The following is a 15,787-nucleotide window of genomic DNA, read 5'->3' on the forward strand; positions in this document are numbered from 1 at the left end:
TACATATTATCACATAGCCTTGCTCAGTGTATTATTGTGTATTAGTATTTCTCTCCTAACCGAGTCGTTAGCCTTTCTAAAACCGATAACTAATTCGAGAATTTGTCGAATGGTAAATATCTGATCGATAGTTGATCGATTTCTCCTAAATCCGCACTGATAGTCTCCAATAATTGTATCTATGTATGGGGCCAATCTTGCTAACAATGTTTAAGGGTATTGTATAGGATGCTGACAGAAGCGAGGCGCCTCAATAATTATTACAATCAGTTTTGTCGCCTTCCTTGTGAATTGGAACAATGATTAATTTAACATTTTCAAAAATATTGGAAACAACCGTTGATTTTCGCAAAAAAGATTCTTAAAGCAACAAATTTTTTAGTGAACTGTTATCTTAGAAGTGATTCCACTTCAAATCCGCTCTCACATAAACATGCATTCTTACAATAATCGCAACATGTGATTTTCTGAAGTGGAACTCTTCAATTATTGCTGTGTAGTATTAAGTCATGTTATCAGTGCATTTTATGGTTACGACATTCGTGGAAGATTTCTCCGTGTTTGTCGCTTCTTCTGAATCTCATCTAAATATAGTTTCTCACATTAACGGAAGGTGGAAGTTCTGCATTTGTATTAGTTTTGAATTAGATTGTGTTTTTATGGGCTACCAGATGACTAGAAAGTCGTAAGTGGAAATTATCCTACGCATTTTGTGAGAATCGTAGAATTTGCAGTGTTCGTGTGTACCTTTTGAGTATAGTTTTCTGCCTTGAACTGATGAATTTAGTTCAGAATGCACATTACTACTAAAAAGAAAGCATAAATAAAAAAATGATTGCAGCATGTTCAGTTCTTAGAGCACCAAGGAACTAATTTCCTTAAGTATACCGATATATGAGAGCATAAGTTTTTCACATGCGATGTGGCAATGTGTTTCAGAATTGCTAGTAAGGTAGCATTGCAAATCGTGGCAACACGGAAATGAGCACCATTCACAATAATATTTCATAATATATTCGTGCAAGCCACTTGTGACATTGCTCACTTACAACAGTGTCCCCATAGACATTTGTTGGTCTTGTATGGAATTCTTTAGGGGTAGAATATTCTTTTGTCAAGAACTCAATCACAGCTCTTGGTTTATGCCTCAAATCCATGGTTTCCTTCAGTCAATTTGAAATACTACACAAATGCACAAGTATTAATCAAGATCTAATATGTAACATAGTAATAACACATTAACAAAGTGGTACTCATTACGAAAAAAATAGATGAGAAGGCTTTATTTGTTCATACCTCTGGAAAAGAAAATCTTTAACTCAATATTTTCGCTTAGAACTCGATATTTTGACAAAAATCGATTATAAGATTGTAATGTTTTTGAAAATGCTATTTAGCTAAATGTTAAGAATCGGAGAAGGATAACTTCAGTGCATTGCTTGTGTTTATAATTCTTCCTTTAACAAAAATGTGGTAGGAGTGGCCTTGATAAATACTAAACTCCGAATATGTTAATGAAACGTGGGCAGAACCGATTTATTTTTATTTATTTATTTATTTATTTTACAGAACAAATGCTCTGTACGTGTGAATTCAATGTCACAAAGAATGAAAAACTGACTTGACCGGACAGGGACTGGAACCCGGAATCTGCGGTATACCATGCCTATGCGTAAACCACTACGCCACCCAGTCCCACCTAGTCCACTTCCCAGAACAGGCAAACATTCCCACTCCTGCAGTCGGTGCTCTCCACTCAGACCACATAGCTTGTGCCACAGCCCAGCTGCTGTGCTTGGACAATCCAGTGTCCATATATTGAGAACATCTTTTGACGGTTCTCCAAGGTTTTCGTGGTCGCTGAGGTGAATAGTGACAACCTGAGTGGGACCTCATGCGGTTCGGACCTCCAGGTTAAGCTGTGAGTCCTCAGTCATATACGCTCACTGCTCAATGGAACGCAAAACTCGTCAACCAGTCTACGTAATGTTATTCTATAATTAACCCGAATTTCAAATGAAACACACATATTTATTTCTAGCTTGCAGTTTGCTTCCACAGCAACTTGTCAAATGCAAATCAATTTAACATATAGCTCAGGAATGTTCATTCGTTCCTTAAATGTTTGGAAAAATATGTAAACATATATAAAATGTTCAGAAGTTCCGAAATTGTGAAAACTGCATTAAGGAACTTTTTATTCATAATAATTTTTGTACATGAAACGCAAAGCAAGCATAATTCTACGTAAATCTACTGCCGAGTTCTCTCGCTTATGAAAGGAAAATATATAAATCAGCCTCTTTGGAGCGAGAAGCAGAATGAATCCCTCCCTTCCAGTCATTCTCAACTTTCTCATGCAGAGTGCGTAATCAGCACAGTGGTTTGAGTTTCATCCTATTTCTTCCTTTCAGCCACAAGCGGGTACAGTAGTACAGAACAAAACTTTTCAATCGTAAGTGATAATGTGATGATGATAATATACAAACGGCCAGGCATTTAATGGGAGATACATGACTGTTCTGTATGAACTAACACTGGAGACTGATGCTAGATTCAAACAAGAACATATGAATAGAGAGTAACATCAACAAGTATTATGAAAACTTACGGTGTGTTGACACTTTACTCAAGGATAGTATTCAGAGTTCCAGACTGCATACTAGAAGTAGTAAGGCTTGTGTTCAGTCGTTCCTCATTCATGTACGCGAATAAATTTACATAATGGTTTTTTAGATATCCTTTTCTTCGTATTAATTGGAAAGGCACAGATTTTGTTGCTATATTATAGATCCCCTCGTACACCAAAAGTTTCCACATTTTTTTTTCTTCTGAGGAATGTGAAACGAAGTGAAAGTTAGAACGCTTTGTCATCGAAGCAGGCTCTTGGAGCAATGATGCATTTGTACCAATATGTTAAAAACTCTCAAGGCAGTTGATATTGCACATTATATGTAGCAAGTATGTTCCGTGTCCATATTGTCATTCTTTTCGCCCTTGATAAACCATTTCTGATGGAGAATAAAGCACTGGGTCATATCAATTGAGTACAACTGCCGTTAAGATACGTAATATTTTTTTTTTTCAAATAAGAACTAGCATTAATGACTCTGTATGAATTATTTAATTATAACTACGGTTTCTATGTATTATTTTTTTCTATGTATTATCACTTTTACAATATTGATTTTCTGAGTTTAACGTAAGACCAAAGGAGACATGTAAATATATATATATATATATATATATATATATATATATATATATATATATATATCTCCTGATTTCCTATTCGTAAAACCGAGAATGCGACCCGATCCGCCGTATTATTTAGCAGTAAAAGAGAAGCCAATCCAGTATTTTGTAAACATATTTAATAAGTACCTCACCGAGTCCTCAATTTCTCAAATGTTTCGATAAATAGTATTGTTAATGATATCTAAAATTGTAAAATGAAGTATGTATAGTTATTTAGGTATTGTTTTGTCCGTTTCCATTGAGATAAAATAATTTCTAATATACGTGTTTTGTTGCAGATAGCGTGGTGTGTTTGGAAAGGCAAGATGATGAATATGGAGAACACATAAGCAGATCTTCATGTAATATACCTGCTAAGTTAAAATTATATGCTGGAACAGAAGAATTTGATGATGGTCACTTCAAGGCCAAACCAAAAATATGTTCTACTTCTAGTAAATATAATTATTCCTGTAGAGCGTTGGGTGAGATTTCAAATTTAGAGAACCATATAAATATGACAGACACTAAGGAAAACTATGGTGTGGATAATACGTTTGAAATAGTTTTATCTTCAGATAGTGATGAGGATATTGACATCGAAACTGTTGATGAGAATATGGAAAGCGATATACGTATTCAACTAAGTTTTCAAAATTTGCGGCAGCTAATTCCTAACCTAGAAGACAATGAAAATGTATGTGAAATCGATATACTTAGGGAAGCAACATTATATTGCCACGAACTACAAGTTAATGAGGCAACATTGATTAATATAACGGAAAGTTTAAGGAAAACTCAAAGAAAACTTAAGGAGAAAGTGAGAACTTTGACTACGTATTCGAATCAATATAAAAAAGATTTGAAGTTTAATTCACAAAATAATGTTCATGAGAAAGATAACAATGCCGTAAGATTAGGAATCGTAAAAGCAGTGTCCAAACCGCAAACACAAGATATTGGAGGTATTAATAAAAGCCTAACTGTGAAGGAGGCATTTGCTAAAGACATAATAGTGAAGAAAAAACTTGCTAATGGTATAATAGTGAAGAGACTTTCTAAAGATGTGGACTATGTCCATTTCTTAGAAACTTCAGAAACCGATAGGGACAATTTTGTAACAGAAGCACTATTGAACGAATCTCAGTGTAAGGTAAAAAAAAATGTTAAAGGGAATTCCAGTATGCTGGATAAGGAACTTCATAATATAAGGGAAAGGAACCGACGTCAATACCTTCGTAATTTTGTGAACAATCTTCGCTTAGTAGTTCCGTCTGTTAGTAATGATGAGAAATCTCCGCTGAGTCGTGTGCTTTCCGAAGCGGAGAAGTATATAAGTGTTATTTCTGGCTGTGAAAAATTCCTCATTAAAGAGATTAAAACGTTGAAAAAGCAGCGTTCCCAACTGAGAGCAAAAAGATCAAAGTTGTTGAAAACTTTAGGTATTCGCAAAATCGTAAAGGTTTGTTCTTTGTAAAGTGAAATTTTGAGTTTTCGCCTTCATTTTTGTTAAGAACTTTCGAATGGAAATTCGGTATGACAAGTGTTTTCGTTGAACGTTTTCAGCGTACTTTCTGTTACTATAATTATTTTACAACAGATACTACTAACGGCATGTTTAAGAGCAGAGATATCTTCTTTGGTACGTGCCTTGTATGATATCTTCTTTGCATTTCTTGTACCGAATTTAGAAATAAAACCGAAAAAAACCGCCACTTCAATTTCCTTCATGAGTAGTCATTTAAAAGGAAGAATGTGAAAGTTTAGGTCTTCCTGAAATGTAAAAATTTACTGTTCCTGAAAAAAAAAAAAATAATAATAGAAAATCTGGAAAAATCAACTTCGGTCTAACAGTGTACTATGCACGGAAAAGTCAGTTTTCCATTGTCTGTTTTCCGATATCTCTGAATTTTCAGTATTTTTCTTGTTCAAATTTTTTTTTTGAAATTGCATCTAATTTCTTTATTACTGCTGAGAGAAAGTGAGAATACTTTATGAAAACTTTGTAGTGTATTGACATTTACTTCTTATTTTAATGTTAGTATGAGAGACCAACATTACCGGGGATGTACTATAAATGAATACAATTAAATGTGAAATTCATACCGCATTTAATGCCAGCAGGAAACAAAATTGTCTTGATTTCCGAGATGAGCTAACGAGTTAGGTACAAGTTTCTTCCACAATTTTATTGACATCTTAAGTTGAACCAAATATTAATCAAATGTCAGGATATTGTATCTCTCCTCCAGCTCTTTCGAAAAATGTTGCTGGTGTGGCATATTGTTCTACGTAAAGTGCACTGATAAATTTTTAACCAGTAATCATCTTTTAGATATTCATAACCCTTTACCAACAGAAAGTGAGCCGCCTTGATTTACCATTCAGAAGATAGTGCCTTCATTTTTAATAATATTAGAATTCCGAGAACAAGCATACCATATGCTGTTCGTTTTTACACAAGAAGTATTATGTACGAAATATCTCTGCACTTAGATGGCATCTACCGAGTTTCATACATTCGCGCACCCAGTTTATCACGCTTTTCTTCCTCTTAACTAGTTTCGTTTTCATATAAATACTTGACCCAATTTTCTTCATATTTAAACTGGTGGACCTATTTGAAAAACTCAGAAATAACCTCGAAAAAACATCAGAAGTTCACAGGATGGTGGTTGGAGCTGGCATAGGTACGAGAAACTTGTGTTGTTGAAGCACCGTTTGTAAAATGTACATAGACAGTCAAGCGTTATGTGATGTAACTTCATCTTATTGAAATTAAATCCTTGCAAGGACAACAATCCAGTCAAATTAGACATTTAAAATAATAAAAGGAAACCCACTGTAATACATTATGGAGCTATACAAACAGTACTGATTCGCGTACGGGTGGCGTTCAGATGCAATGTGATATGAGCTGTGAGTGCCACATATGTGCTCAGTTGTGTGTGGACTAGCGTAGTATGCAATTGGTGCGAAGATAATGTTGCTCACAACAGAGAAGGTACTTACTCTCGGGCAATATTTCCGCTCATACGGTGTGGGGCATCGCCTCACTGCAGGGGATTAGCGTGGACGTCTACTGTATTGCTCTGGAGTGTTAGCTATGGCATATAAAGATTAAGATTTATAGACTGAAACCGGTTACGAGACATTATACGGTTGAATACTGGGCGACTATCTTCAACACTTCACAGCTGGGTGACTTCTTAATTTTTTGGATTTGTAGACACCAATTAGAATCAACACTCCAACATATTTCTCAAATTCGTCCCCAATCAGAGCCATATACAATCTCCCCTTCTTTATACGTCCATTTGCAAATGCTGTCAATCAGAGAAGCACGAAAGAAAAGCCTAAAAGCAGAAAGTTCATCATCCTAATTTCTTAGTGTAAAACGAGTTGGTCCTTATTTTTCATAAATAACATTTGCTTTTTTAGCACGACCTTGACTTGTTTTCGGGAGATGCGATTGCCATACTTCCACACCATTTTTTTCGACACATACTCCAATCTTCCGGTGGGAGGGTCTAACATTTGGGCCAGTCTTACACACTGCGACAGGGGAACATCATCAAGCGATTCAGGTTCACTTACAATATCCTCTTCTGCTTCCACATAATCTAATACACCATCATCATCTGATGGCAGTACTCACTGTCAGACACATCATTGTCAGAACTCAACTCATGTAAATACTTTTCAATGTCTTCAGTGCTTAGGTTCTGTTTTGATGCTGCCCTTTTCACATAGAACACTTTGGTGTGAATAGATGGTACTAGTATGGGTTCTAATACACGAACTGCTGAGAGAAGTTACACCGTTTCAAAAAATGTGTGAGTGGATGGTACTAGTATGGATTCTAATTTACGAACTGCTGAGAGAAGTTACATCGTTTGAAAAAATGTGTAGCTTCAGCAGCACTAACTAAAACTACTGAAGAGAAATTACAACTAAAATGAGCTCTAGCATTTAGGAAAAATACTCTTCAATGTACATCTAGTGGCAATCACACTAATTAAATTCAGGTCTGTAAAGTGACAGCGCATTCCATCTATATTTCATGGTAGATACACAAAATAACCAAGTATATATAGCACATACATAATGCTATTTGGCAATGGGTCCATTGGACCCGAATGGTAGACAATAGGACAGTTGAGGAAATTTGGCAACCCATGAACACGAGTGAAGTCTTTCTTTTGTTTTATTCAGATTGATCAAAAAGTAAAAGTCATTAGATGAGACAGTCATTGCTTAAACAGGAAGAGAATAAAAATATTGAAAAGTATAATTGCTCGTTGTTCTCGAGTTAATGTTCTCGTGATTGGTTGTCAGAACTTAATATAGTGGTACCTCGGGCTACGTTCTTAACCCTTTCCATAACGTTCGCGAATCGAAGAATTTTTAGCATTACGATTAAAATGCAGATCCAATTAATCCGTTCCCACGACCCAAAACCATCATTTTTCTACTTATTTATAAATTTACTTGTGGTAAAAGTGTACAATAATATAAAATGTATACAGTGAAACTTGATCTTTGTAGTTGATATTTTCTGTTACATGAGAGGAGAAAGAGGAGCTACAATGTATGTTAATTTAATGAAAAGAAAAAGTATTAAGGACAACGCATCAACAACAAACACGTTCACAGCGTGCAAACTTCAGTACAACTGTTGGTGTTAGCGAGACCAAAACTTGGCGCCAAAGCCACGTGTGTATATTAGCAAGTCGGTTAAAATTTGTTCGGAAATTGTGTTGTGGGCTGATTTGTTAGTGACTCGATATACTACTGTATATAGGTTTTTGTACTGGAACTGTATAGTTTTCCATAATTATAATTAAAAGGTATAACCGAAGTACTAGTCTCCAATTTATGTATATATACACAGGTGTATACAGTACACACACATATATATATAGGGTAAACCGTTGTACCTTGAGCATAGTGCACCTTGGAACACTCGTATGTTTCTGAGCTCCTATACTATCTAGAGGTGATTCAATGAACTACATGATGCTTTGACATTGTCAGACAGTGCCATCGTGGCTTTCGTTGTGCTCAGAAGTGTATGTGATTTATGAAAGTGAAAAACTTTTGCAATGAAATTCAATTGAAAGTGAAATACAATTTCAGAAATAACTGTTCGTAATATTATATCTTGAAAAAAGCAAAAAGTGTTCCATGGTACAAGTTTCCCCTATATATCTATATCTATCTATATATATATATATATATATATATATATATATATATATATAGTAATTATATATATATATATATATATATATATATATATAGTATAGAAGTTTCTATATAAGTAAGCATAAACATACAATGAAATATAAGTTAGTTTAAAGGAAATTTTATGCAGAATGCAAATTAAGTTGCAGAAGTTATCTATATCTGCAACAATGAATAATACTTTACAAAATGGGACTTAAATGAAACACAAATCAGCCTTCACCAACCGAGTCTGGCTTACTGTGAGGTCGGCACTCGACTATTTAATCAATCCCTCAATCGTGCAATAGCATTCTTCTCTCCATTCTCGTTGTGCATGTGCTCAGGATTACGCAGATTAAGTTATCAAACGTGTGGTGAAATTTGTTGTCAGTTCTGAAATTAAAATTTATACCCTAAAAATTCTGTTATTCTTTCATAAATGTTTGTACTGAGTTCATTGTAGGAGAAAAGTCTTGCAGTTCATTTACATCGGACATAGAATAGGGATAAGTTTTGGCATAACATCCAAAAAGCCAGTAAAATTCGAACCTTAAGTGAGTGTGGCAAAACCAGTGCTGAAATTGCGCAGATCCTGGAAGTACATAAAAACAGAGTAGGCAGGCAGTTGGCTGAGATTTGGGAAGTGGGGTCCATAAAAAGTGGAAGAATTGACACGTGTGGTCGAAAAGTGAAATTCTCTTCTAGATAGAACAGTGCATTGCAGCGGTTCTTTTGCAGACAGATTTATCATCACAAGATCTTGCAACGAGTTGGCGGGAAACCTCTAGTGTCAATCTTTTTTCACGTACAGTGAAAAAACAAAAGCATTGAAATCTATTGCTCACACATGGTTGTCAATAAGCCATGTCTTGACACAATATCAACGCACAATGCGTGTTTAATGGACCAAGGCACACAAGGATTGCGCTAGTGAACAGTGGTGCAAAGTACTGTTCAGTGGTGAGACAAAAATCAACATTTATGAAATGATTCATGTGCCAAAGTATATCTAATGTCTGATGAAGTACTTAGTCCTACCTGTACGTAAAACCTCGAAATATCCTGCAAGTGTCATGATTTGAGGATATTTTTCTTTCAGTGGTGTCGGTAGAGTCCATATTTGTGATGGTATTGTTAATGCATAAACATACAAAATGACTTTTCAAACAAAAATGATACCTTCGAAAAGAGATTTATTCAACGGTGAAGCATTTATTTTTCAAGGCGATTCTGCCCTTTACCACTGTGCTAGAGTTTTAAAAGATTGTTATGTCGCTTCCTTGGCCCGGTAATTCGCCGGATTTAAACCCTGTTGAAAATTTATGACGTGATATGAAGGTTATGATTCGTACAAGGACACCTACTACAAGAAATCAGTTAATTGAAAGAATAAACGACATCTGGCAACTTTGCATTCAAGTAGCGACACTGCAAAATTTAGTGAACTCCATGCCAAAACGGTCCAATCAAATCGCGTGGATATCCAATTAAGTATTAGCTCAAGTCAAAGTTAGTTTTGTACAACCTAAATTTAACGTCCGTTAACAATGGCTGTCACATTTTGTAAAGTATCACCCATTGTTGCAGATATAGGTAACTTCTCTACCTTAATTTGCATTCTGCGTAAAATTTTCTTGAAGTTGATGTATGTATGTTCATGCCTTTTATGTAGAATTTCTTTTATTAAACCGTGTAAGCACACAAAATTACATGGAGTTGCTATTCATTTTTGAATTACTGTATGTATGTATGTGCGGTGATACTTGTTAAACATATGTGAAAGTAAACTGTTTAATATCAACTCAGTTTAATGAAGTTTATTGAAGTGATTTGGTTTTATTATTTGGGCATCTGCAGGATACTTTGCTCCTGTTCGCTGGAAGTGTCGAGCGGGAGTGCATTTCTGCTTCAGTACAGTCTGTGGATTTTTGAATGGTTACTAACAAAGATCAAATAATTAATGAGAAATATTGTAATTTACAGGGGGAAACATAGTCACTGCTCAAAAACGATGAAAATCTATTAGATTCTTTCGAAATGTGGGCGTAGAAAAGAAAAGATGAACTGGAAATGAAATGAAATGAAATCTTTGTTTTACGTCCCACGGTTATGCCGGCTAAGCAAAAGAAGACGGTGATGATGAGAAATGAATGAAATGGTGGAATGAAGAAAGTGGGAGGAAACGGGAGAACCCCAAGGAAACCCACGCACACGGTATTTGGCCACCACAAAGTTCACTTGGCGGGAGCAGGGTTTGAACCCGGGACCTCATGTACCAGAGGTTAACGCTCTACCACTGAGCCACTGCGGCCCCAAAAGATGAACTGGGTAGAAAAGGAAAGTAATGAGGAGCAGCTAGGATACTGAAGGAGAAAAGACCAGCACTGTAAGAAAAAAGTGATTGGGACATCGGTCGAGATGGAACTTTATCCCGAGTGACATGATAGAGGGTACAGTAGAAGGAAATAGAGAGAGGGGGTGAAAAACTGTAGTTGATGGATCTTATTAAAACGGATAGTTGGTAAAATACGAAGAGGTTACCTGAGGACCATGGGAATGGAAACTTTTCAGTTTGGGCATGAGGCCTTCCGATAACGGCCAATGATGATGGTTTGTTTAGTTTTCCGTTGGGAGGGAAGGGAAGAATTACATTGCACGGTTATGTCCATTAAGCTAAAGAAAACGGATGATTAATAAAAATGAATAATCGTGAAATTAAATTTTTGTACTTTCTCACCGGAAATCGAACCTAGGACCATATGTACCAAACGCAGATGACTAGCCACTAGACCAACGGCAAGAGCTATGACTTGTTCATATTCCCTGTTCCACTTAAGTTCACGTATGACGGGAATAAAGTAGTTGCTTTAAGCATCTTTTGTAATACATAAATAAATAACAAGTCGGTTGTTGGCTACAACCCTTTGGGGGAAGTAGTTTATATGTAGAAAGAAAGAAAGAAGAAATGATAAGTTAACTAGAAATAAGAAAATGAGTTTGTGTTTTTGTATTTTACTTCCTTTTTATGTAGCAGTGAGGTTATGGAAGCGGTAGGATGTATTTATTAACATGGGCTACGAACCACGACCGGCTTCAATTAGGTGAAATGGGCGTATACAGAGACCTAAGTGTAAGATCAACCCTAACAGAATATAGGTCATTCCCTACCACACAATTTCATCTCGAAAAGAGCTGGAGTGTAGAATCACGCCCACGCTCCCGGCATATAAATAAAACAAGATATGAAAATAATTTTTTCACGTTTGAAATCTGTCACTAATGTTCAATCTGTATGTCCATCGCTATTATAGTTTCGTATGTTAACAGACCAAACAAGACTGGTTCAGTTGTCTCAGTTACAAATTAAGTGTGATAAAAGCTTTAATAAAATTTTACGAAGTAACATATTTTGTTCAAATTGCGTGTGTCCAAATTGCTTTTTGGTTAAAATGAATTGAATGAAAAAAAAAAGTCGTAAAATCTTCATTATTAGGATTGTTAATTATTTTAACTATATGCTGATTTTCTTTTACCATGAGATAAATTCTTCAACAGCATGCTTTATATGTGCTTCAACAACAGTCATAGATCCCAGTTTCTTTGAAAATAAGATTTTTCGTATACATTCTGTAAATTGTTTTACACGGTTTCTAACGAGTTGGTATTATATTAATGAATAGAGGAAAAAACTTTTTTTTTTACACCAATTTTTCTATAGGTGCGAATTCAGTTGCTATTAGTTATAAAAATAAGACTGTGATACAATAATCATGAATACATTTTTCAAAATATTCGCCATTAGTTTCCAGACAGACTCATAATTTACACAACAGTCGGTTCTCAGTGGAAAGGCTACCACTATCACACGAAGGAATTCGTAAAACTGACTTTACCACTACTTTTCTTCTGTACAGACCACAGCTCATACTTCAGTGAATTGAGATATAGAATGCTAGAAGATCAGTCCGCTTGAGACAAAGCCCAATATTTTTAGCCGAGGCATTCCTAGTTGGCCTTAGCCTTACTGGCTGTGCATAATTTTGATCCCCGTTAAATCATAATCAGTCAATCTTGTTGGAAGCTCCACTTTTTCCTCTTTGAGTGGAAGTGTCAGATAACAGCTCAACTGCAAGTTTCGAAACTACTTCCTTGTAGACTTTACAAGAAGTTATAACTTTTTGTTTGTTTGTATGTTTACAGAAATGAATTTCAGTAGTGCATTCTTAGCACAGCCTCACCAAACCATGATTATAGAAGTAGGAATTTTTGGGATCTTCTCATGAGCATCTTATGGAACTTGTAATATAAGCTTTTCATTTCGGTTGACTCTCTTCAGTTGTTTTAATAATAATAATAATAATAATAACAATAATAATAATAACTGGAAAGTCGTAATAATGTGGTGATTGTATCCGTTAAAACGGATACTGTGCTTGTGTTTTCGTCATGCGCGTTGTTTGATGTATGGGTTATTTAAAGAGAAAAATTAACTAGTATCTGTATTTTACCGGTAAGTTCTCACCCTTAGCTCATTGATAAGAATGAGGACGACATCCTTTTAAGTGTTTCCTGGCAAGATTTTTCAGAATTTGAGTTGTTACCGCCTTTAACCAGGCATTTCATCGTAAATGTACGTCGCCGACCTTTTCATGTACGATTATCGACAGTTTATCTTGTTGAACATTTCGATTGTCTGGTTTACAAATATTAGTGTATTATTATTATTATTATTATTATTAAAGAGTGTTGAAATGTACAAAAATAATTATTCATACTTTGTGGAGCAGTATTTAAGACAGTCCGATTCTTGTAATTACCCCAATTCATGTAAACTTTTTAATAACTATTATAAACTTTTTAACAAGATCATTACTATTGTATATAATCATATTTGTTTATTTTGAGCGGAGGAAGCGCATTTCATGCGATGAGCAGTAACTTAGGATGGGCGAAATATCCTATGATTAACCGTATCGATTCATTGAAAAGTAATATCCCATTAACTGTTTTATACGGCTCTCGCTCGTGGGTTGACAGCTCGGCGGGTGACGCTATCAGAAAGAAGAGGAAAGGGTGGTATATGAACATTCAGGTAAACTTATTACTATATAATCATTAAAGATAAGACTAATTGAGATTTCTCTTTGATCTTGCCTTGGAAACGTGCATAGGATTTCATCGAACTCTATGGCTTTAAAAATCCGAAAAGGAAAAGGTCGCAGTAGAAACTAAAGCACTGTTGTATTCTTTACTTTATCAAGCTAATTTCATTGTTATCTTTACCCACCATAAGACCATACTTTGTAATTAGAACTCTTTTTTCGTATAATTCCCATGCGAGCGAATTGCTCCGCCCATCTTCAGGGTAGCGACAAACCTGGAAAATCGGTAAAAAATCAGACAATTTAAGAAGACCGGGAAAAGTCCTATTAACAGTCAAGGAATTTCGAGGAAATTATGAGCTATTCTTGGCTCAAAATTACTTTTAGCACAATATCTTAGTGAACATTTATTCTTTAGTATAATTTTTCTTTGTTATGAAAGACAAAAAATACAAGAACGTTAAAAATAGTGAATTTTCTTTTTACAAACGACAATTTCTCGTCAGAAACGATACAGACGTTTCTCCCACTTGCAATCGTCAGCCTGACTGATAAGAAGACAATATAGCTTTTGATAGTGTGAAGCGTGTGAGAAAGTCAGACAACGAATAACGTTCTAAATTGCCAAATATACTTTAATTACGAGCTGTTTTTTTTCTTATATGGACATAGGGACCTACAATAATTTTGTTCCTTTTTACCGTAAAGATTGTTGAAAATGTTGATTTCGGACTGTGCGAATACGCTGTCATCCCAAGAAAGACCGGGCAGTTATCTAGACTCACGCAGCCAGGGCTGTATAAGTTAACACAGTGCACTCGTCGTATATTAACATTCATCTACTTCATAGTAACATCTCATAAATTGTCTGAAAATCTTTTGAACAATTCCGCTTCTGGCAAGCCAAACCAAACGCAACGCGGAGAACGCTTCTTGTTCTCAAATTGGTACGTACATATTACTTTGTAGAAGCAACTTGTTAGAGTTACTTGCGCTCCTAGTTACTCAGTTTTCTATATTTTAGAGTTTGCATTGAATATTCATTTCTAAAGATAGAAAGCATTAAAGCAAAAGATAGAAGATTTTTAATAATAGCGTGAAGTCACTACAGACATTTTCGCTTACGCTACGTAATCAGTTGAAATTAGGTATAAAGTACCAATTACTTACTATTACGCCTCAATCTCTGCATGGAGCAATCAATATGCCAGCATTTCTTATAGTGATGTATCATCTTTGTGGGAGGAACATATGTTATGGAAGTCTTGCTTCTCTCATCTCCATTTCTCCCCAAATGTTACAGTGTTGTGTGTTTTCAAGAATGAAGTGTGAGAAAACCGTATATTAATAAGGGCATAAGAATTAAATGTTTTCATACCGCTATCAGTGCATATATCGTATGTGGAATGTGAAGTTATTTGTAAGTTTTTTTTAAAATTTATTTTTGTGGAAACTGTACAATAAATACACCATATTCAGGTACTATTTGTGTTTTCTTTTCTATGGATGATGCCATTCAACAGTTTATCGCGTACATGCGCATATATGTGGTATCCCGTGGAGAGAAGTTAAGTTTGGTATTCTGTGGAATTAAATCCTTGCAAGGACAACAATCCAGTCAAATTAGACATTTAAAATAATAAAACGAAACCCACTGTAATACATTATGCAGCTATACAAACAGTACTGAAATTCGCATACGGGTGGCGCTCAGATGCAATGTGATATGAGCTGTGAGTGCCACATATGTGCTTAGTTGTGTGTGGACTAGCGTAGTGTGCAGTTGGTGCGAAGATAATGTTGCTCACAACAGAGAAGGTACTTACTCTCGAACAATATTTCCGCTCATACGGTGTGGGGCAACGTCTCACTGCAGGAGATTAGCGTGGACGTCTACTGTTAGCTATAGCATATAAAGATGAAGATTTCATCAGTAACATATGGTTCAGTGATAAAAAGCCATGGGTACTTTGATCGCCACATCAATCGACAATTGATTATTGACCCTGTCTTGCATGATTTGTGTGGCTTCTACCGCACGAAAAATCTGTTATAACAACAATGGATGCAGCAAGACGAAGCTATTGCCCACACTGCAAGTGAGTCACGTACCCTTCTGCTTACAAGAGTTTGTACATCGCTGGATTTCCTCTGGAACGGATTTTCCATATCCTTCCCACTCCCCTCACCTCCTGACTCCAGATGCCTACATACGGGGT

The 15,787-nt window shown here is 35.6% G+C and overlaps 1 protein-coding gene across 3 annotated transcripts in view; it reads left to right on the forward strand.

Moving 5' to 3' along the window:
• Nucleotides 1–15,050, forward strand: part of LOC145685985 (uncharacterized) — a 33,671-nt gene extending 18,621 nt beyond the window's left edge. For all 3 annotated transcript variants that reach the window (XM_081758805.1, XM_081758796.1, XM_081758812.1), the window contains exon 3: nucleotides 3,537–15,050. In XM_081758805.1, coding sequence (XP_081614931.1) covers nucleotides 3,537–4,714 — 1,178 coding nt within the window. In that variant the 3' untranslated portion in view covers nucleotides 4,715–15,050. The remainder of the gene's footprint in view (nucleotides 1–3,536) is intronic.
• Nucleotides 15,051–15,787: the final 737 nt, after the last annotated feature.

Source organism: Thermobia domestica, chromosome 1, assembly GCF_964235325.1.
Source record: "Thermobia domestica chromosome 1, izTheDome1.hap1.1, whole genome shotgun sequence".
In the NCBI taxonomy this organism is placed as follows: Eukaryota; Metazoa; Arthropoda; class Insecta; order Zygentoma; family Lepismatidae; genus Thermobia; species Thermobia domestica.